The 24,547-nt window shown below is 38.8% G+C and overlaps 1 protein-coding gene across 1 annotated transcript in view; it reads right to left on the reverse strand.

The window, feature by feature from the left end:
* Positions 1 to 24,547, reverse strand: part of ADCY10 (adenylate cyclase 10) — a 376,739-nt gene that overhangs the window by 262,721 nt on the left and 89,471 nt on the right. Inside the window, exons 5-7 of the mRNA XM_044054989.1 lie at positions 21,244 to 21,449; positions 9,328 to 9,418; positions 9,129 to 9,217 (exon numbers count right to left, since the gene is read on the reverse strand). Coding sequence (XP_043910924.1) covers positions 9,129 to 9,217; positions 9,328 to 9,418; positions 21,244 to 21,449 — 386 coding nt within the window. The remainder of the gene's footprint in view (positions 1 to 9,128; positions 9,218 to 9,327; positions 9,419 to 21,243; positions 21,450 to 24,547) is intronic.

Here is a 24,547-nt window from a genome sequence, read left to right on the forward strand (position 1 = left end):
CAAACACCATTATATTGGGTGACTTCAACTACCCGAATATAGACTGGGAACATTACTCACGCCCCAACTTTCTAGCCCAAAGGTTCCTGGAGTTCATAAATTCAAATGCCATGGAACAACTAGTCACCGTTCCCACAAGAGGAGAAAATATACTAGATATCATCATCACAAACATGGGGACAAAATGCTCCACACCGGAAGTATATCCCTCATTGGTGAGATCAGATCACAAACTTATCTCACTGGAAATCCACATCCCGTCCCCACCCCAAACAAAAAAGACCACAGTGAAGAACTTCTCTAAAGCAAACTTCACACTACTCAAGACTGGTGTGGTATCCTTCAAGGCCCCCGAGCCAGTGGAAACCACAACCCAAGCTGCGGAAGCCCTTACAAATGCCTTCTACAAACACCTCCAGGACTGCATGGATCAGGCAATCCCTAATAAAACCAAGACTCTTTCCACCAAGGGCAAACGTCCAGTCTGGTGGACCCCAGCCATAAACAAATTTTAAATTAAGAGGAGAAAGCTGTTACATGATAGAGCAAAATCCATAAAAGAGAGACACCCTTGATCATCATTAGTAAAAAAATACGAGCACTCATAAAATCATCCAAGGCCAACTTTGAGAGAAAAATTGCAATAGATTCAAAAGACAATCATAAGGCCTTCTTCAGCTATGTTAGAAACCTGGGTGGAAACTCCCAGATATGCACAGAATTAGTCCAAAATGATACAAAAATCACTGAACCCACAGACATTGCCAACATACTGGCAGACAGGTTCAGTGCAAATTTCACCCCCCTCTCCACGACAAAAGGAGAGATAACTATCCCAGCGGAGTGTAGCCTCCCAGACATCTCAAATGCGCAGGTGAAAGCTGCTCTCTCTAAAGCTAAAACACAGCATCAATGGGACCGGATGGTGTCCCCGGCTGTGTGCTACACGAACTCAACGAGGAACTAAACCCGCATATAAGGCAGCTGTTTAATCTTAGCCTTACCACAGGATACGTGCCCAAGGAGTGGCGTACGGCAACTGTGGTCCCACTCCACAAAGGCGGTACCTCTACGGACCCTGGTAATTACCGCCCCATAAGCTTAACAAGCCTGGTCTGCAAAGCTATGGAGAGGATCATAATGGAACTCATAAACAAAGACATAGGGGACTTGCAGACATTGGACCCGACCCAGTTTGGCTTTGTCAAGGGCAGATCATGCCTTTTGAACTTGGTCGACTTCTTCGAAACAGTCACCAAGGCCATTGATGAGGGAAAGGCAGTCCATACAGCCTACCTTGACCTTGCAAAAGCTTTCGACACAATACCCCACTCGGGTATTATAGAGAAACTTACCAGCTTAAATGTAAACCCATATGTCACAAGATGGGTTGCAAACTGGCTAAAGGACAGAACCCACAGGGTTAGAGTTGCTGGCGCCATGTCAGACTCCAAGCCGGTCACAAGTGGTGTCCCACAGGGCTCAGTCCATGGCCCCCTGTTGTTCGGCATCTACTTCTCAGAAGTACAGGCAAACATAGGAGGACTATGGCTGACAAAGTTTGCAGATGACTGCAAATTGGGCGCCATAGTGGAAAGTACATCGGACACAGATATCCTTCAGAGGGATCTCACGGAAACTGATAACTGGTGCCAGAGCCATGGCCTGAAGTTAAATGCCAAAAAATGTATAGTCATACCCTTCGGGAAAAACAAGGTAACCCCAAGCTACCATATAGGTGGCAATCCATTAAGCACAGAAGAGGTTATCAGGGACCTGGGGACCCAGGTTGACAGTGGCCTTTCTTTTGACACTCACATTGCTAAAGGTTTTAGAAAGACCTTCTACATTGCCCACCTGATCATGAAGGGATTCACATCCAGATCAAGTGAGGTCATTGTTCCCCTGTACTCTTCACTTATCAGACCAATGATCGAGTACAATGCCCCATTCGGGATGTATCTCACCCGACACCTGCAGCAATTGGAGAGACCCCAAAAGTTCCTCACCAAAAGGATAAAGGGACTCCATAATCTGTCATATGCTGCCAGACTGAAGAAACTCCAGCTCTATTCAGTTGCATACCGCCTGCTCAGAGGTGACCTGTGCCTGACATACAAGGCCATGTCCAACCCAGAATTAATGGACATGCTCCACCTCAAAAATCCAAATCTACCAGATCCACTAGAGCAAGCGACTTAAACCTTAGCACGGATATAAATAGGACATGCTGGAGGGATAGATTTGTCACCCAGAGTCTCCCTATGCTGTGGAATAAAATCCCGGTCCATGTGAGGCAGAGCACCTCGCTGGCTCTGTTCAAGAGAAATCTTGACCGGTGGATGGGAGATCGTAGGTTTACCCCAGGAATCATCTCTGTGTCACTGCTGGACAGAGGCACAACAAACTAATGGGCACAGTATTTTTTAACATAAGGGGTGGCGTAAGCCACAAAACTTTGGGCTAGGCTTATAAATGCCTTAGGACAGATAGCCTAGTATAAACCTATGAACCTATGAACCTATGAACATTTTTATACAGGTAATTATAAACTCATTAATTGTTGGTCACCCTATTTTTTAAGTTACTGTGTTGTGATGGCTAGGTCCTTTTTCAAGCTAATAATTTTTTTTCTCTGCCATTATGAAACAGCTCAGCAGTTTTATTAGCTTAGCAGGTTTATTCTTTATAGGAAAAAACCTGCAAATTAATTTCACCAACTTGGAGCACGTAGAAAAATGTCTTACTCCTCCAAAGTCTTACCTTTGCATCCTTCATAATCTTATTTCCTTATTCCAGACTGGTTTTTACTAGCCATCATTAAAGAACTAATTGTAGGTAAACTTTTACATTAGCTAGCCACTTATACTACAAGCGAAGTACATTATTTCATTTTCAGAAATGTTCTCATCCACAAGCTGGTATATGTTCTCCTGCTGTTAGCATTACATGACTCTTAGAATACGGATGCAATTCAATTAGCCTGAAACAAATTCTGCTGGTATAGACCTGTGAGCGATGCTAACACTCACTTTTGCTTACTTCTATAATCCACACATACCACCACATCAATAAATAAGCTACAGTTCTTCTTTCCATGATTATTTTTACTTTTACATTTCAGCTTCTACTCCACCCTACAGAGCAGTATATGTCAACACAGAGCTAGCTAGCTTCAGGAGACCATGATTTGTTCTATATACAGTATTTTGGAAAGAGGCTTTTTGAAACTTGCACCTGCTTTATGGCACGCTCATCCACCTAACATTCAAAGTCGAACTTGTATTTCTCATTTCAGGCACTCACTCACTCAATGCTCACCCAATGAAACAACTTAACTCTGCAACTGTCCTGCTAACAGCTAAACTGTAATTCAGACAGATCATATTTATTCAAACATGTACTTTTATGCCTAGAAGCAGTGTATGGTCTCCTACAGGGTGGACCTAAGCTCTTTGGGCCATTCTGCCATGCACACTTTGTCCTTCGAATTCTCACCTTTCTCCTTCTTTGTAGCTCTGTTTCCAGGATTTTACTAAGTAGTATGTCACTAGCAGTGCAGGTAAATGCAAGCAGCTCATTACACAATCACTTTCTGATCTCTTCATAGCTCATCATCCTGCAGACCGTCCACAGGCCTATTAGGCCATGTCTCACTTCTTAAAGTGTCCTCTCCCAGGGTACCACCATACTCCAAACCTGTTCCCTAAGAAGAGCAAACAAATGGCTCAGCTCTAAGCACTCATCACTTCTTTAGGAATTCCATTCAGAATGTGCAAAGGGGAGAAGTCAGGAAGGTTTGATACCTGAATCTGCTGATATTAATTCATTCAACATAACTGCAGTGCACAACTGAGCTACATTTAAATACAGGTACTGCTTTTCAGAAACATACAATTTAAATTGTCCAGGGATTCAAGCACTTTAATAAATAAAGTCTATAGCAAATAGCAGATTTACGTATACTGCTCTAGGAAGAAACAAGCAAATAACATAATTATATAAACTACTGTAGGAAGAAGCAAAAAGCATAGAATGGTGAAGCAATGGTTCAGACAAATGTTCTGCAGTAAAAGCAACAAGTATTTCCATCTGAGTTAAAGAATTTTAAGAGAATGTGAGTGCTGTGAGGTTCTCTTACCCCAACTTACTACACTTTATTTTCCTGCAGCTCAAGTATTGCAGACCCCAAAAGGTACCCTGGGCACTGGTGTTGGCCTTCAGTGCCCATCAGTGACCATGAGCGACATCCTTCTATTCCCAAGTGGTCTTCTATCACTTCCGTGTTTTAGTTATGACTACAGCAAAGCTGCTGAGTGACACCTCCTCCGGGTCTATATTAGAACACCGAACGTTCAAAATTTCGAGTGTTCTAATACTGACCCATTTTCAGCGAATGCTGAAAATATCGAAGAAACATAAAACCAAATTTTTTTCCTAGGGAAAGAATTTGGTTGTCCATTTCTGTTGCTTCGGTATTTTCAGCGCTGTGGTGGAAAGTTACGGGTCAGGTTCAGGTAAGTGTGCGATTCTGTGGACATGAAGGTTAGGGCAGGTTAGGTGAGTTAGGGTTATGGCACGGGGTCAGGTAAGTGTGCGATTGTGTGGACGTGAGGGTTAGGTCGGGGTAAGTGAGTTAGAGTTACGGCGCGGGTGAGGTGACTGTGTGATAGTGACGGACCTTAGGGTTAGGGTTTGGGTTAAGGTAAGTGGACAGTTAGTGGTGTATGCATAGCTTAGTGTAGGGTTAGGTGTAAGAGTTTAGGTGTATGTGTGTGGATTGCTGTTTGTTTGGTGTGCTTGTGTTGTGTATATGTGTTTTGGAACAGCAAATTTTTTCCAGTAGGAAAAAATTTGCTGTTCTGTATGTTCCATGTTTTAAATTTTCAATTCATAGGGTTCGATATTAGAACACTCGACATTTTGAATGTTCTGTGTTCTAATATAGACCGCCTCCTCCCCAAGAAGGACTTGGGAACGGTGTCTCAGCAAATGTCAGGTGGTGGTACCCTTTTGCTGACCTGATGATTCAGCTTGTCAAGCGGGGAGGGGATTCATATGTTAGAAGAAAACATGGAATGTAGATCTTCAGAGAGGAGTGGCCTGTATTCCTACTCTGAGTATCGTTAACATGGAATGTAGATCTTCAGAGAGGAGTGGCCTGTATTCCTACTCTGAGTATCGTTATTTCCTCTCTCTGCAGAAAGTACAATATTCAAGGTATTTGACTACTATGTTCCCTCCTCTGTTATACCAGCACATTCTTGTTTCACCTGGTGGAATTTATGATTCTTCAAATCTGTTCCCTGGGAAAGAGAGATACTGGACATTCTCAGTCCTTTCTCTCTCAACCAGACCTCTAGCAACCCAAGTTGTTTACTGTTCTGCCTCCCCTGGATGTGCATAGCAAGTGTAATCTCCTAATCTGTAGCAAGATGCATTGAGAAGTTTACTCACCACCCCAGATGGTGTTAGCAGACAGTGACTCAATCAAACTGACAGCTGTGGAGACTGTTACATAGTTTAATTTGCAAACTCTGCAGATCTTAATACAAAATGGCATTCCAAAGGTCAAATAATGATGCTTTGACACACTCCAGCAATAGACATGTGGCTGCAATGGACTCTAACATACAACTGAAGAAAATAGGGGAGAAGGGAGGAGTTAACTAACAGCGCTAGCCTACAGGAAAACAGGTAGGACAAAATACAAAAAAATGCAATTTCTTAGCTGAACAGCAAATACACTAGCATGTGTATTGTGACATTTACAGTACCTAGTTTGGTGGTGTTGCAATCGTGGAACTACATCTGAACTAGCAGAACAGCAGCACTTATGGTTCTTAAAACAAAAAAGTAAACGGGTGAAAGAGAAAACTTAAGAAGATATGTAGAAAATACAAGGAGTAACAGAAAGGATATGCTAATATGCATGAGTATATAGTGGGATTGGAGAGCAGTCAGAAGCCAAGCCAAAGCAGTGACAACAGCATAGGAAATTTAAAGGTAAAAAAAAAAAAAACAAATTGCAGTACATTAGTTAAATACGGAGAAGAGCTGTGAATAGAGGAGGTGAGGGTGAATGAGTAAAAAGTCACGTCAGTGAAAGGACTTGTTTAAGTCTTAAGTTTGAAAACATGTTTTGGTCTATAGTCAGACACCATAAAAAGTAGATAGTATGCAACAAGAGATAGACATTGTGCAAGGTCCTTTGTGTGCAATATATATATATATATATATATATATATATATATATATATATATATATATATAGTTGGGTGTTCAATGAATGAGAAAGAACCATTTTGGAGTGAGCTGGATGAAGTGGTGATGACTGTACCCAAGGGTGAGAGAGTGGTGATTGGAGCAGATTTCAATGGGCATGTTGGTGAAGGGAACAGAGGGGATGAGGAAGTGATGGGTAGGTATGGTGTTAAGCAAAGGAATGCAGAAGGTCAGATGGTAGTGGATTTTGTGAAAAGGATGGACATGGCTGTGGTGAATACGTATTTTAACAAGAGGGAGGAGCATAGGGTGACATACAAGAGTGGAGGAAGATGCACACAGGTGGATTATATCCTATGCAGGAGGGCCAGTCTGAAGGAGATTGGAGACAGTAAAGTGGTGACCGGAGAAAGTGTAGTTAGGCAGCATAGGATGGTGATTTGTAGGATGACGTTGGTGATCAAGAAGAGGAGGAGGAGTGTGAGGGCAGCACCAAGGATCAAATGGTGCAAATTGAAAAAGAGTAATTGTGAGGTGGAGTTCAGGGATGAGTTAAGACAGGCACTGGGTGGCAGTGAAAAATTACCAAATAGCTGGGTAACTACAGCAGAGCTAGTAAGGGAGACGGCTAGAAAGGTGCTTGGTATGACATCTGGACAGAGGAAGGATGACAAGGAGACATGGTGGTGGAATGAGGAAGTACAGGAGAGTGTACAGAGAAAGAGGTTGGCAAAGAAGAAGTGGGATTGTCAGAGAAATGAAAATCCATAGACAGGAGTATAAGGAGATGAGGTGCATGGCAAAGAGAGATGTGGCAAAGGCTAAGGATAAGGCGTATGAAGAGTTGTATGAAAGGTTGGACACTAAGGAGGGAGAAAAGGACCTGTACCAATTGGCTAGACAGGGGGACTGAGCTAGTAAAGATGTGCAGCGGGTAAGGGTGATAAAGGATAATGAGGGAAATGTACTCACAAGCGAGGAGAGTATGTTGAGCAGATGGAAAGAGTACTTCGAGGGGTTGATGAATGAAGAGAATGAGAGGGTGAAAAGGTTGGATGATGTAGGGATAGTAAATCATGAAGTAAAATGGATTAGCAAGGAGGAAGTAAGGATAGCTATGAAGAAGATGAAGAATGGAAAAACTGTTGGTCCAGATGAAATACCTCTGGAAGCATGGAGGTGTTTAGGTGAAATGGCAGTGGAGTTTTTAACCAAATTGTTTAAGGAAATCTTGGAAAGTGATAGGATGCCTGAGGAATGGAGAAAAAGTGTTTTGGTACCAATTTTTAAGAATAAGGGGGATTTGTAGAGCTGTAGTAACTACAGAGGGATTAAATTGATCAGTCACAGCATGAAGTTATGGGAAAGAGTAGTGGAAGCTAGGTTAAGAAGGGACATGATGATTAGTGATCAGCAGTATGGTTTCATGCTGGGAAAGAGCACTACAGATGCAATGTTTGCTCTGAGAGTGTTGATGGAGAAGTACAGAGAAGATCAGAAGGAGTTGCATTGTGTTTGTATAGACTTAGAGAAAGCATATGACAGGGTGCCTAGAGAGGAGGTGTGGTATTGTATGAGGAAGTCGGGAGTGTCAGAGAAGTATGTAAGAGTGGTACAGGATATGTACGAGGATAGTGTGACAGCGGTGAAGTCTGTGGTGGGAGTGATGGATGCGTTTAAGGTGGAGGTGGGATTACATCAAAGATCAGCTCTGAGCCCTTTCTTATTTGCAATGGTGATGGACAGGTTGACAGACGAGATCAGACAGGAGTGCCCGTGGATTATGATGTTTGCAGATGACATTGTGATCTGTAGTGAGAGTAGGGAACAGGTGGAGGAGACCCTGGAGAGATGGAGATATGCTCTAGAGAGAAGAGGAATGAAGGTCAGCAGGACTAAGACAGAATATATGTGTGTGAATGAGAGGGAGGATAGATGAATGGTGAGGATGCGAGGAGTAGAGGTTGCAAAGGTGGATGAGTTTAAATACTTGGGATCAACAGTTCAGAGTAATGGTGAGTGTGGAAGAGAGGTGAAGAAGAGAGGACAGGCAGGATGGAGTGGGTGGAGAAGAGTGTCAGGAGTGATTTGTGACAGACGAGTACCAGTAAGAGTGAAAGGGAAGGTCTACAAAAGGGTAGTGAGACCAGCTATGTTATATGGGTTGGAGACAGTGGCATTGACAAAAAGGCAGGAGTTAGAGCTGGATGTGGCAGAGTTAAAGATGTTAAGATTTGCACTGTGTGTGACAAGGGTGGACAGGAATAAGAATAAGTATAGTAGAGGGTCAGCCCAGGTTGGAAGGTTTGGAGACAAAGCCAGAGAGGCAAGATTACATTGGTTTGGACATGTGCTGATGAGGGATGCTGAGTATAATGGGAAAAAGATGCTAAGGATGAAGCTACCAGGTAACAGGAAAAGAGGAAGGCCTAAGATAAGGTTTATGGATGTGGTGAGAGAGGACATGCAGGTGGCTGGTGTGACAGAGCAAGATACAGAGGACAGGAAGAAATGGAAACAGAGGATCCGCTATGGCAACCCCTAACGGGAACAGCCGAAAGAAGATGATGATGATATATATTTATCATAAACACTTACTGATGGAAAAGAACAGACCCTGCATAGCTACAAAGGTATCCATGAAAAAGTGCACGATCCAGTTGACAAATTTCAGTTCAGAACATTAAGGAAGCTAAAGAAAATGTCAGATGTGTTAGTGTGTCTTTTCCTTACGCACCAGATTGCTGTTAATCAAAATAGTGATGTATTCCTGTATAATGAAAAGGGAGATGTCTTCTATGACATAGAAGTAGAACTCCATGTCGTTTAACAGAATAACATTAAGTACGTGCAGACACTTACCTTACTTTGGATAAAAAAATATTAAAAAAGATTTGGCGTACCTTTTTTAAGACCGTTCGTGGAAGATATTTTGCTAGAGCTTCTTCAAGCTGCTGATTTGGTTTTAACTTTGTCGCTTTCCTTAATGAACCTATAATAAGGATTAACAAAGAAACCATGATAAAAGTGATTTAAAGAGTCAAATGTAAAACTTTTATGTAATCATTGATAATATGAAAGCATAAATTCAAGTCATCTTACATTTGGCTCCAGATTCATATTCTAAGTGACATCCGACTGATGCCAAATATTTCTCGACAGCAAAAGTTGTAGGCCTCTTAATGTACCGGACCTGTGGTATATGAGACAGTGTGTTGATGATTTGTGTTGATAAAGTAAAGCAGTTTTTGACAGTAGAGCAAATTTTGGTTTCTACATTAAATTATCTACATTAAATTAGAAGCATAAGCCATGGGAGTACAAAGTGCCTGGATGTGCAAAATAGGCTAAATTTTCCAAGGTGTCAGCTTAAGCTCCAAATCTGTCTGATACCTATCAAAATATTCTCATTTCATGCTAAATCTTGAATCACCTGTACTATTATATTTACAAAAATGTTTAGTACATAAAGAATTTGAACATATTTCCAGGAAAAAAAAAGAAACTTTATATGGAAAACAATGTGCTGTTTATTGCGAGTCAAATTTTGCCAGTCATGGTCCTATGCAATAGTTGCAGCCTTTTATAAAAGTTGTAAAAAATCATTGAATTGTAATTTGCACCTGAATATAGGCATAAGCAATCTTAAATGATGCTTTAAAGGCCGCTGTGGCTCTGTCAGCTTTTGTACCCAAAGCAGATGGCATTTTACAAAGATAGTACATTCAGTGATATTTCACTCATGATTATGTTGTGCAATCATAAGAATAAAACAATCATTTCAAATAGCAGTGAATAAAGGTGACAATAATCAGGTGACTAAAGCCAGAATAAAAATCTAAACATTGATCTTTAGGAAATAATAAGCAATTAAATTAATGATTTTAAAGGGAAAAAAGCACCGTGGATAAAGAGGATTTTAATGGCGTTTTATAGGTAGACACAAATATGTACACATTAGTGAGGCAATGAATTCTTCAGGTAGGAAGGTAGGGATTAAAAAGAACAGCTTCCTGAAGTTTCTGTCATCCTAAGAAATCAACAGAAGGTCCTCGCCAGACAAACAAACCAGACAATTCATTAGCATGGTGCGAAAAGCTCTCTAATTGCTATTAATGTTACATTACAACATGAGTACAAACAAAATTCCAGGAAAAGTTTGGTACTTTGATTCACCTTTAAATTGTCTGGATTCACTGAATATACTGTTGTACTAAAATACTGAAAGCATTCGCATTTGCTGCAAAGCCTAAACTGTCAGGAGCATGAACGATTAGCCCAACAGTGCCTTAGAGCAGAGCTGTAGTGTTCGAACTTTGACGCACTCCATACATGACTGTGACAGCCTGCAGACTCTTTTCTCTATGTGGAACTTGTAGCCACGTTCAATATTACAGCATACTTTATAAGTTTAGTGTGGTGACTACAACAGATCTGAAAACTAGATGCAAAGCTTTCAACTTTCCTCATTGTTGTTACATAATGACGTGTTATTCCTGGATACAACCACATAAAAAACAAACTTATGATGCTCATGATGATGCATTGTGCTCCCATATGCTAGACAGTTTTTGTATTGTATAGCTTATGATGCAGAGTGCTATTTTATGCATTCCTAAACCGGAGACTTTACATGCTGGTACTGATGGGATTAAGCTTGTCAAGGGTACCTCGGCTGTCTTGCTGTGTGCTCTTGCCTTGGAAGACTTCCCCTTCTACCAGTAGGTCCTTGTGTGTCGCTGGCAGAACTACAAAATGTGTAGTACACAGACAGAGAGATGAGCACACAGCATGAGTCCCTGTGCAGCAGACTGACGTGGTGATCAGTACAGAGCACATGTCCCTGTGCAGCATCCTGAGGTGGACATCATTACACAGCACACATCCTTGTGTTGTGTATTGTGGTGGAGATCATTACACAGCACACATCCTTGTGTTGTGTATTATGTACTGAGGTGGAGATCATTACACAGCACATATTCTTGTGTTATGTACTGAGGTGGAGATCATTATGCAACACACATCATCGTGTTGTGTACTTAGGTGGAAATCATTACACAGCACACGTCATTGTGTTGTGTACTGGGGTGGAGATCATTACACAGCGCACATCCTTTCATCTCATAGCACACACAAACTAATTACAAAAATCTTGCAGCACACCAAAAAATATATGTTTTTCTGATCTGACAAAAAATAGGTATAATTCTTTTTTATTTGCATTTATACACTGAAACAGCTAGGAAAAATATATTTTCTAACCTGTTTTAGGTATAAGATAACAACAACAACAAGGCAAGCTGCAGGACTACTGTCTTTCCAAAACTGAATGATTGAACTAAGTCTCTCAAGAGTCTCCATCTCTCAAACACATACAACATCAGCAGTCAGGGCTCGTTCCACTATTTGGAAGTGCTTTCTCAATAAACTGTTAACATGAATCAAATTGCAGGAAGAATAGGGGCAGGTAATAATTCGCACCTGATTGTCAATGGTTTATGGCCAACTTGAACAAACTGAAGGATGAAATTACGAGGTCACAGTATTCAGTTTTGGATGATTTGCTTTCTCCTTCCCTAGAATTATTCTAAAATGATGTGCAGAGTTGAGAAATACAGTAACGATGTTTTGAAAAGTTTGAATGTAAATTAAAATAAGTATATCCTCCTTTCAATAAGGCGACACAGTCATCTGCCCCTATGATCCAACAACTTCATTGCATACTAAAAACAAAGGAGAAAATCAAAGTTTTTTTGAAAATGAAGAGCCAAGTTTTCAGTACACTGAGGCTCCACTTCCAAGAAGATTGACGTGATTATGGAACAAAACATTGCATGCACAATCTATGAGCAATGAGTGGACTCCTTACCACGATCATTGGAAATCGACCACTATGCAACAGAAAGGGAAGGGGAGGAATCTCAAAAGTCCAGGCCACCACAGAGGGACTCTGGCTGACCAGGTTCACAAATGACTGCAAGCAGGGAGCCATTATTAACTCCCCAAGTGATGCAGACATCCTACAGAAAGGCCTCACGTCATCATCCCCTTTGGTAAAAACTCAATTCCCACAATTACATCGATAGGAGCCCACTGAACACTGAAGGCATTATAAGAGATGTGGGGACACAGGTTGACAGCAACCTGTCCTTCAACCACCACATTGCCACTGTTCAGCAACTCCTTCTGTGAGGCACATCTCATTACGAAGGGTTTTGCATCCAGGAAGGAAAAAGAGGTCATCTCTCTCTCTCTCTCTCTCTCTCTCTACTCTTCCCTCATTAGACCAATGATTGAGTACAATGCCCCATTTGGCATGTACCTCACTAGACACCTTCAACAGCTAGAGAGGCCACAAAAGTACCTCACAAAGAGGATCCTAGGCCTTAAACACTTGTCGTACTTGGACAGACTAAAAAAAACTCCAACTATTCTCTGTCTCATATCGCCTACTTAGAGGCGATCTCTACTTGACTTACAAAGCCATGTCTGACCCAGCTCTGTTAGAAATGCTACATCTAAAGAAATCCCAATTCCTCTGCATCACATGCTCCAGAGACCTCAACCTCATTACTACAGTTAACAGAACATGCTGGAGAGACAGGTTCATAACCCAACAGACTTCCCATACATGTCAAACAGAGCATCTCACTGGCCCTCTTCAAGAGAAATCTTGATGAGTGGACGGGAAATAGAAAATTCACCCTGGAATCACTCCAGTGGCTGTACTTGATAGAGGCACTGGTAACTAACGTCGGGCAACATGATGCCAGAGCACTTCTATGGGCTAGGCTTGTAAAGGTCCAGGGCCATTAACCTAGTACACACCTATGGACCTATGGACTTATGAACTTATTTGTAATGGTTGTAGACAATTTATAGAATACAAGTGTGTTTGAATTTGAAGGACTTCATATATTAGCTATACAGACATTGTCGTTACAGAATAGCATGGATCATTTTTTTTCTAAAGGGTTAATTATGTACCAAATGGCAAAAGTAAGATTCTGGAACTGAAGTTCAGTGGCAGCAGCAGCGGGTGAGTGAAGTCATCTTTACATTTTAAAAGGTAACTGTCTCTTTAAAAAATCCTGCAGCACACCTGCAGACCTCTTGCAGTACACTAGTCGAAAACCCCTGGTCTAGTGAAATACACATCATCACGTATATCAAGGAAGTAAATAAAACCACGATGATTACACACTACCTATCAAACTTTCAAAGCACACAAGCATTTAAGTATGGACCCTGCTTAGCGCCCTTGATCAAGCAGGCAGAGCCGTAACCTACAGGGCTCTCTTCAAGGACAAAGAAAAAGCCAAAATACAGGAAAAAAATGCCAAAATTATAATTTACACACATCCGCCTCAACAAAGGATTTTATTTGAGTGGACATCAAGGAGAACTTCATCCAATTTAACATTAACCTCCCTGAAACTGCATCCAATGAACACCTTCTAAGACGGCTTCTCCAAAGTGTCCCTGAATGGGGTTACCAAGCCATCTTCAGGTGACTACATTTGACCCCAGTATTGCAGGAGCTCCGTCACACAACCCTACACCTACAAGTTTACTGAGACTTTTGTCATTGTTTAATAACCTGCAGTCTACATCTGACCCCAATATTGCAGGTGGTCTGTCACAAAGCCCTACACCTACAAGTTTACTGAGACTTTGTCATTGTTTAATAACCTGAAGTCTACATCTGACCCCAATATTGCAGGAGGTCTGTCATGAAGCCCTACACCTACAAGTTTAGTGAGACTTTTGTCATTGTTTCTAGACTGTGGTCACTACATCTGACCCTGATACTGCAGGAGCTCTGTCACAAAGCCTACACCTACAAGTTTGCTGAGACATTTGTCATTGTTTCATAGCCTGCAGTCATTACATCTGACCCCAATATTGCAGGAGTTCTGTCACAAAGCCCTACACCTACAAGTATACTGAGACTTTTGTCATTATTTCATGTAAGCATATTTATCATAAAGAACTTTCCTTTGTATTAACTTTAATAATTTAAATATGTGCCTGTTCTGTGAAATAGTAAGATCCCTTACTAAGTTAGCCACTGTCTCATTTTGCTTGACCAGTAGACTATACTGCATATGCCAGGTAGTTAGACTCTGGAAATGACAGAAAACCTGTTTTACTTGCATATTTTTTGTTAATTGCTTTGTTCTGGCTATAAATCGATTTATCTATCTATCTATCTATCTATCTATCTATCTATCTATCTATCTATCTGTATATGCAGACGTATCTTCCATCCATCCATCCATCCATCCATCCATCTATCTATCTATCTATCTATCTATCTATCTATCTATCTGTATATGCAGACGTATATAAAACACTGTTTTGATGCACTGCTTAATTTCATGAATTATACTACGTGATAGTGTTATGTTGTGCCTATCAGTGTAAAATTCTAATGAAAGATGGGGACAAAGCATGGACTGCCTTGTTAAAGAATAAAAATGACATAAATCTTCAGTTATGTAGACAACTCCGCAATCAAACAAAAAAAAAAAAACAAATATCGCATGCCAAAAAATCATACTATTCCTACATTCAAGATAACCACAAAAACAACCCTAGGAAATTCTGGTCCTCTGTGATGTCACTACTCAAACCAGGAAATAAAAATAATCCCACTCCATACCCCAATATACCACCTCTTCAACCAGCCACCAAATTCAACACATACTTTATAGAGTCCATATCCAATCTAGAAGTAACTCCAACTCACCCACCCCAACTTCCCCACACTCAGTATTGCTTTGCACCTGCACAGCCTTATTATCTTTATGGACTCTGTCAACAAAGCCTGTGACACTGGCAAACTAATATCTGCAGTATTTCTAGATTTGTCAAACGCATTTGACATGGTATCTCACCCCAAACTCCGTAAAGATCTTTCAAGCATTGATCTGTCCTCTTCCTCACTTTGGTGGTTTTGTAGCTACCTAGCTGACAGACAGCAAGCAGTAAAATGGCAGGGCTCTATCTCCCCATATCATATCACCCCACAGGTGTACCCCAAGGGTCCATCTTTGGCCCATTACTGTTTAATGTCTTTATCAATAACTTACATACATCCTCCTGTGAAGGCACTTTAATCCAATAAGCAGATGACTCCACTATTATCTGCTTATCAGACACATTAAGTCACCTACAACACATAACACAAAAGCTTTCTCTTCCATAGAAACATGGCTCTCCAGTGCTGAAATCCTACTGAACTCTAAAAAAGCTCCATCTCTTCACTCACAAACCCCATAGCTCCAATAAAACATACTTCAAGATCTTTTCAGTCAACAGTACTGAAATTATTGAATTGGTTCAGCATACCAAACTATTAGGTGTCACAATTGACAGTAATTTCAAGTTTGACCTACACATAAAAAACTGTATAAAAAAACACCAAAAACTAAGTATGCTATACAGGAATAAAAACTTCCCCACAGCACCTACCTAAATTACCTTGGCCAAAACCTTCCTCTTCCCATCATGTTATATGGGTCCCCAATTCCAACTAACTTACAAACTTCCCTGAGTAAAACAAAAATCTAGAAAGCTGTTATAACAAAATGGCCAAATTTGCCATTAATGCAAGCCCTGTAACTCATCGCTGTAAGGCCCTACATTCCCTAAGATGGCTTGAAGTCCCCCTCCATCTCCAGTATGTACAACTTACTATGCTATACAGCATTTATATCACATTATCAAATAATGAAAATAGCGACTGCTATTTCATCGAACCTAAAATATCTAAACCACGTAATATCGAACATTCAGAACAGCAAATTTTTCCTTGGGAAAAAATTTGCTATTCCTAAGCACATACACACAACACAAGCACACCTAAAAACATCAATCCACACACATACACTTATAATCCTACAACTAACCCTACACTAAACTATACATACACTATCTATCCACTTACCTTAACCCAAACCCTAACCCTAAGGTCAGTCACTATCGCACAGTCACCTAACCCATGCCCTAACCCTAACTCATTTAACCCACCCCTAACTGTAATTCCCCTAACCCGCACCCTAACCCTAACTCACCTAACCCGTGCCCTAACCCTAACTCACCTAACCCTCGCCCTAATCCTAACAACCACACAATCGCACACTTACCTGAACCCGACCCGTAAATTTCCACCACAGCGCTGAAAATAGCGAAGCCACATAACCGGCCAACCAAATTATTTCACTAGGAAAGAATTTGGTGTTCTGCAGCTTCGCTATATTTAGCGTTCACTCAAAATGGGTTGATATTAAAACATTCCACGTTTTAAAACTTCGATGTTCTGATATAGACCCGGTATACAAAGTCATCCACAACCCATTAGCCTGTCCTGCTCTTAGCCCATTAATCAACTTTTATATCCCAAATACATATCTCAGATCCGAAGACAAACATCTGCTCACAACGTTGAAACCTAAGAAAACCCCAAGCCTAACCCTTTTCTATTGCTCTTTGGCAAAACTATGGAACCCCCTTCCTCTGACTATCAAAACTGTTACTAGCCTGCACTCCTTCAAAACCTCTGTAAAAGAATACTTCAACAAAGTTTGGATTTGCTCCTGTAAGAGCCAGGCGGAGGTACTCGTATACCTTTTTCTACCTCTACTCTCTCTGTCCCCACTACTAACTTACCCTGCCTTCCATTCCTCTACATAGGGTCTATGTTAAATGTTCGAACATCCAAAATGTCGAACATTACATGGTCAAGACCAAATGTTCGACGTTTGAAAGTTCGAACATAAAAAAAATAAATAAATAAAACACAGAAAAAAAACCTTTAACAGTGTAGGCAGGGGGGCTGTGCCCCCTACATCCCCCCTACTTAAATATACCAACTCTGAGACCACAGTTCAGTGCAGAAAAGGGAAATTCTTCCTATCTGCACTGTAGAGTGCCATTGAAAGTCTATCTTTGAGCACTCAAAATTTCAAACGTTTGGTCTCGACCATGTAACGTTCGAAATTTTGAGCGTTCGAAGACTTGACAGGTACCCCTCTACATATACTCCTCTGAGGTTCGACTCATACCTTTTCCACATCTGCTCCTACTATCCTCTCTATCACACTCTACCCTTCTCTACTTGTACTATCCTATGCCTTCACCACTATAATCTGTTACCCCATTTCATGACCTCTAGAATATTAATAATCGTTATGATAATCATCTATTACGTAAATAATGATGCATCTTTCTATTATTAGGCTTTCCATATAATTTATGCTTGGACACTATGATTTTATGTCTGTTGAGTTTTTATTCTGACAAACTAATGTGTAGTTTTTCAAATTTTGTGCTTGAATGTTATGACTTTATTATGTCTGTCTAGTTTTTCATTCTGTTAACCATATGTATCTGGAGGTTTTCCTCCCAGTCCTCTGCTAAAAATGGGTACCTCATGACCCAGTCGGACTTTCCCAGTAAACAAATCCCAAATAAAAAAATAAATCTTGGTACAGAAGCAGCACAAACTCTTTCTCTTACAAGGCTTCATTTATTATAGATAATACTTTATAAAAGTTATGAGTGATGAAGAAAGCACAATTCTAGCACTTTGTACTGGAAATAGAATTACACAGAGCAAACTCGTGGAATCTCATAAGTGGCCTCAAATGAAAAGGTATCTGTCATGTCCAACAATGCTGCCCTGGTGACCTGTAGGAGAAAGAACAACAGCACATGCAAGATGCTATACTATCCAGAGAAACCCCTGCCCTGACTGGCCTTCTAAACCTTCTACAATTCAAATAGACAATTATGATCCAGTAATAAAGCTCTGTTCAAAAATATTCCATGTAAAAACAGCTCAAGGAATCTCTCTTCCCTCATGAAGTTGCTAAAACCTGGAACACCCTGCCTCCTGACCTCAGATTACAAAAACTGTACTCCCACTTTCAAAACCCTCCTCAAATCATACCTTCATACCAACCATTTATGTAACTGCAGTGGACCACCCTGAAGAGTCACTCCACTGCAGGATCGTTATATCCTTATGTGCCTCACCCCACTACAGGATTGCTATCTCCTTATGCTGCTGGTGAATACTAATACAGTGCTTGACCAATGCTCATTGTATATATTGTACATATTGTACATATTGTATTTATTGTACATATTGTATATATTGTACATATTGTACATATTGTATATATTGTATATATTGTACATATTGTACATATTGTATATATTGTACATATTGTATATATTGTATATATTGTACATATTGTATATATTGTACATATACTGTCCATATTGTATATATTGTACATATTCTATATACTGTATATATTGATTATATTGTACATATTGTATATATTGCACATATTATACATATTGTATATATGGTACATATTGTACATATTGTACATATTGTATATATTGTACATATTGTGCATATTGTATATATTGATTATATTGTTCATTTTGTACGTATTGTATATAGTGTATATATTATATATATTGTACATATTGTACGTATTGCATATATTGTCTATATTGTACATATTGTACATATTGTATATATTGTATATAGTGTATATATTGTACATATTCTACATATTGTGTATATTGTACATATTGTACATATTGTATATATTGCATATACTGTACATATTGTACACATTGTATATATTGTACATATTGTATATATCGTATATATTGTACATATTGTAAATATTCTACATAGTATACATATTGGATATATATATTGTACAATTGCATATATTGTATATATTGTACATAGTGTACATATTGTACACATTGTACATATTGTATATATTGTGTATATTGTACATATTGTATTTATTGTACATATTGTACATATTGTATATATAGTACATACTGTACACAGTGTACATATTGTATATATTGCACATATTGTATATATTGTACATATTGTACATATTGTACATATTGTATATGTTGTATATATTGTACATATTGTATATATTGTATATAATGTGTATATTATACATATTGTATATATTGTGTATATTGTACATATTGTACATATTGTATATATTGCATGTATTGTACATATTGTACACATTGTATATATTGTACATACTGTATATATTGTGTATATTCTACATATTATACATATTGTATATATTGCACATATTGTACATATTGTTTATATTATACATATTGTACATATTGTACATATTGTACATAGTGTATATATTGCACATATTGTACATATTGTATATATTGTACATTTTGTATATAGTGTGTATATTTTACATATACATATTAGTATATATTGCACATACTGCATACAGTGTACATATTGTACATATTGTACATATTGCACGTACTGTATATATTGTACATACTGTATATATTGAATATATTGTACATATTGTACATATTGTATATATTGTACATATTGTACATATTGTATATATTGTATATACTGTATATATTGTGTATATTGCACATATGTTTTTATTAAGGAAAATGCTTTGCACATATATTGTACCTATACTTTTTTCCATGGAAGTGCTATGCTCACATATTTGTTCATTAACAGCCAACTTTTTGATCTAATATTTGTAATCGTCTCTCTTGTGTTCAGGAGGTTGTTACCAACTATCTTTCTAGTTCATACTATGACACTTATGGACTTTCCCTGGGTACTGAGAAGGCCTCTACATCATTTAGGACTGGCCAGGCCTTGAAGATGAAATAGTGGAAGTAGAAGGAGGGAGGATCATAAAGGTCTCCCAGTTGGCCTGCTTCCTCTTCAGGAGTGTATCTATTTAGTTTAAGTATATAAATGTTTACTCTCTAAGCACTGCAGAAGTAAAACAGTACAAAAGTCAGAATACTAAAAAAGTGGATTCCTCTAATGAGCACAGAATTGTTACTAGGTCAAACGGTGAAGGCTGTATAATTTGGTATGTATGTATGTATGTATGTGTGTTTGTGTGTGTGTGTGTGTGTGTGTGTGTGTGTGTGTGTGTGTGTGTGTGTGTGTGTGTGTGTGTGTGTGTGTGTGTGTGTGTGTGTGTGTGTGTGTGTGTGTGTGTGTGTGTGTGTGCGTGTGTGTTCATTAACACTTCCACAATCTCGCTTCTTGGTTCACCAGTAACCAGTGGTCATCTTGGGATCATGGTGTGGGTGACTCAGGAGCCCACTGTGGCTTTTAAAGGAGACAGCCCTTTGAGATACAATGATTCTTGCTGTGACAGTAACTACAAAAAGGTGGTGGGCCAGGGTATGAGACAAATCTGTCAGATGATGTTTTTAAGTAATTTATTTGTATTTAGATGGCAGATCTTTTATGGAAAACATTGGGCCAGCTATGAGCCATCCAGGGATAATCTGCAATGCCACAGGACTCTTTTTCTTTATGTGAAACCCAAATTAATTCCCCCCTCCAATTGTCTTATATTATATTCGCATATCATACCTATATAAATCAGTATTTAATGTTCAGCAGTTAATATAGAGTGTTATTAATATTAACATTGCACATGGGCAACATCACTGACAAGACAAACAGAAACCTTCTTTTAATATTATAAACAGGTGAAGTTTGTGTGTGTGTGTGTGTGTGTGTGTGTGTGTGTGTGTGTGTGTGTGTGTGTGTGTGTGTGTGTGTGTGTGTGTGTGCATCATATATATGAATATGGTCTGACTACAGTAGCCCACAATGTACCATGGCTGTAAAGAATTTTTTTTCAGTAACAACTATATTTATGTATTACTTTTAGACAACCTAAAAGAGGACATATCCATGCACCCCTTTTCTAATCTCCCTGCCAGGGGTGAGTCATGGTGGTAGCAAGCTAAGTAGGATAAAATAGCCTTCTCTAGTTCCAGCAGCTGCCCATTCATTCCTCCTTACAAGAGAGATTTTATTTAATGCCAAATTCATAAGGAACATACAAGACAAAATTATTTTTTTAAAGACAAACTTCAAATAAGAGAATTCTAATACATAGGATAAGAATGGCCTCTTTGCTGAGCACTCACCTTGAAAAATCGTTCATCTTTTATTGGCTTAAAGGAATAAGCAGTCTTATCACACAGCTCCCATGCATTGGTGGACAACACAGTATCGCCAGCCGTAGCCAAGCCCTCTGCTTTTCGAATCCCATCAATGGCCAGGCCCAGAACAGCGTAATGTTCAGACTCGTCATTTCCTAAAATCATCTTTTGGATCTTCCCGGCAGAAATACCTACAACGTAGTAAAGAAAAGCATCACTTGTTTAAACAGAAACAAACGAGAAGAAATATCTCTAATCTAGAAATGAAAACCATCAGTTGTTGAAACAGAAACAAACGAGAGGAAATACCTCTAATGTAGAAATGAAAACCATCAGTTGTTTAAAAGAAACAAACAAGAGGAAATACCTCTAATTTAGAAATGAAAACCATCAGTTGTTAAAACAGAAACAAATGAGAGGAAATACCTCTAATGTAGAAATGAAAACCATCAGTTGTTGAAATGGAAACAAATGAAAACCATCAATTGTTTAAACAGAAACAAATGAGATTATTGCTTTTATAAAGTCATTGTAAAACTTCAGTTCCACTCTTTGTAAGTATATTTTTCCCAATAAAATGTATAGTTCAACACATCTTGCCTCATCACTCCATAAAAATTTCAGAAGTATTTTTTAAATCTTATGTGTAATATAGAGTTACTGCAAAAGCCTGATTTTGCACACTTGATGCATTTAGTATGCATACACTAAAGCCACTGGATTTTGGCTGAACACGGTCTTTTTTTAATACTCTTGCCCCCTTACTGTCCTAGACATGACTATGAATAAGTCAGCTATCCACAGGAAACACATCTAAATTCTGAAAGGTTGCTGCAGCATTAGTAAGTGCTTTTTTGTCACTACGAGATAAGATATAAGATATCCTTTTTAATATTTCTCCATTATCCATGCACCCATAGGTGGTCTAGAAATTATTTGATTTATCTCCAGGATGAAACAGGGAAGAGTTATGTGAGGAACTTACTGTAATGAATGAAACTTGAATCTAGTAATAGCGAGGTGGAGAAGATTACTTTGTAAATCCCAGATGTTGTCAATGGTCGAACCAGAAGAGATGAATAAATATAACTGTATTACACATCACCTAGTATTTAGTTTGGACAAAGATGTTTTGTGTATCAAAGGGATTCAGTTCACTCATTGCACAACACAGTGTTTTTTGGTTTGTTGCATTCTTATTGGCTTTCCAATTATACTGTGAAATAACGTGTAAATGACATCTTATTTTATTCCAGCAAAACAAAGGAGCAATAAAAGGAATAAGGATTAAAATGCAACACCTACAATAAACAAGTATTTTCTTGGGGGGGGACCATCTGCACCCCTCATGTGGAGCATTATCCCTCCACATGTTAATTCAGCATTCTAATCCTAAGAAAAAGGAAATATATGGATTCCAGCAAAACCAAGCATGTTTCCTTTTCTGCAAGCTTGTTTTATCCCTAAGGCAGAATATTTAATTACTGTGGATATGGGACTACAGTCTACTTTATGGGATTGTAGATGTTTTGCCACCTGCAAAAAAGAAAAAAAATGAAGGATGTTATGGTGGAATACTGTATATAGTTGTGGCTTTTGCTGTTTGAAGTGTAACTCCTTTACAGAACTTTCAAAGCATTCTGATAAGCCCTGCTTCGAAGATGACAATGTGTAGGATAACGTTAACAACTTCATGGCTTTATCTTTATTACTGATTGCTAAGAATATTCTCCCTAAGCTAGAAATTGTTCAGATAGTCAGTAAAGCACTGATACCATTTGTGGTTTTTAATGTCCGACTAGTCTTGTCTTTTTGTGATAGCGATTTTTTACCTCTTTTTTTCACTCCTGCTTGCAGCAAACATGGCAGGCACATGCATCAGTTCCAGTATCAGGCTGCCAACAGTACTCTTTGGCATCACTCCATAACCTCACTCTTAAGTTTATATAAGGGACAACATCTTCACATGTTCTAAATAGTCTTCACTTCTTGACAGACTTATCTCTACAATCCTTTCCTCTCAGCTGGAAGATCTTATCACAAGTTATGATCAGGAATATGAAACACGTCATCAGTGATCGCAAGCTCCATTCCTAGAATGGTAGGACCTTTCAGAAAAGCAGCAGAGGACAAGGATGTCGGGAAAAATCCCACCTCTTATGCAAAAGTCATTCTTATTGGTGGGTTATGATGAATTTTCACTAGACACGTCCAAAATGAGTCAAAAGCAATAGTTAAAAGAATAAGCAACATAAAAAGTAACAAGCTTAAGAGAAATAAAATCCCTTTTGACATTTGTTATAAAACATTTCTAATGAATTATGTTCTGTTCTAGGAAAAAAAATCTCATTAGTAATGTTTGCGAAGTGCATCATATTAGACCAAGTTCCAGGTACAGGTATGAAATGTCAGGGGTGTAGATAGGGTGAAGCAAAGGGGGATAGCCTTCTCGGATGTTAGTGGGCATGATTGGTAAATGGGGATCGGTTAGTAGTGCCAATATTGTATCTGTGGTCAGAGCTGAAGATCTCTGGAATTTTGTGTGGTGTTTAGCTATACCAAGCCTAACAAGTCTCTTGTTATGATTGTAGGATGGAATTTGTCAAGGTTTTCGAAGAGGAAAGAATTTTATTTTGTCCCCTCAAGTACAAGAGGACTTTTTTTGCACTTCAACTTTAAGTTGAGGTGTGTGAGAGATCGGGAAATGGCACAGCATGCCAGAATTGATAGCTACAGCTCTGTGAAATGAAAGATTCAAATGAAATCGGAAATCTACTGAAGTAGTCATGACTGTTAGAAATGAACATTAAATGCAGCAGATAAATGCTTGCTGTTCTTACTATAATATTTTAGATCTTGTTCATTATCACTTTTGTAATAAGTGTGCAGCTCCCTCTGCTTTTAGCAAATGAAATAAGAAGCTATAGTTAAGATACAAAACTGAAAATGAATTTACTAGCTATGATAAGTGCTGCAATTTTTGTGATAAAGCTGGGGTTAGTTTTCAAAGTAACACTTTCTTTATGGAAAATTATTTAATAAAGTGTTCAGTAGAAGACACTGCAAGGGTTTCATAAATCCTTCAGCTGACATGATAGCTAGTAGAAACAGTTGCTCAACTGCCAGATATGTATATGTCTAAACATACATGCATGTATAATAAATATAAATATAAATCTACTAAATTCCAAAGTTTCAAATGGAGATCGCCATACAGCTCTAAACAGTATATTTATGATTTTCCTCACTATAGTGTGATCTCGGAGTTGGTATATTAGCAGTGGGTCTG

This window comes from Protopterus annectens, chromosome 13.part0, assembly GCF_019279795.1.
Source record: "Protopterus annectens isolate FY-2018-M chromosome 13.part0, PAN1.0, whole genome shotgun sequence".
NCBI lineage: Eukaryota > Metazoa > Chordata > Ceratodontiformes > Protopteridae > Protopterus > Protopterus annectens.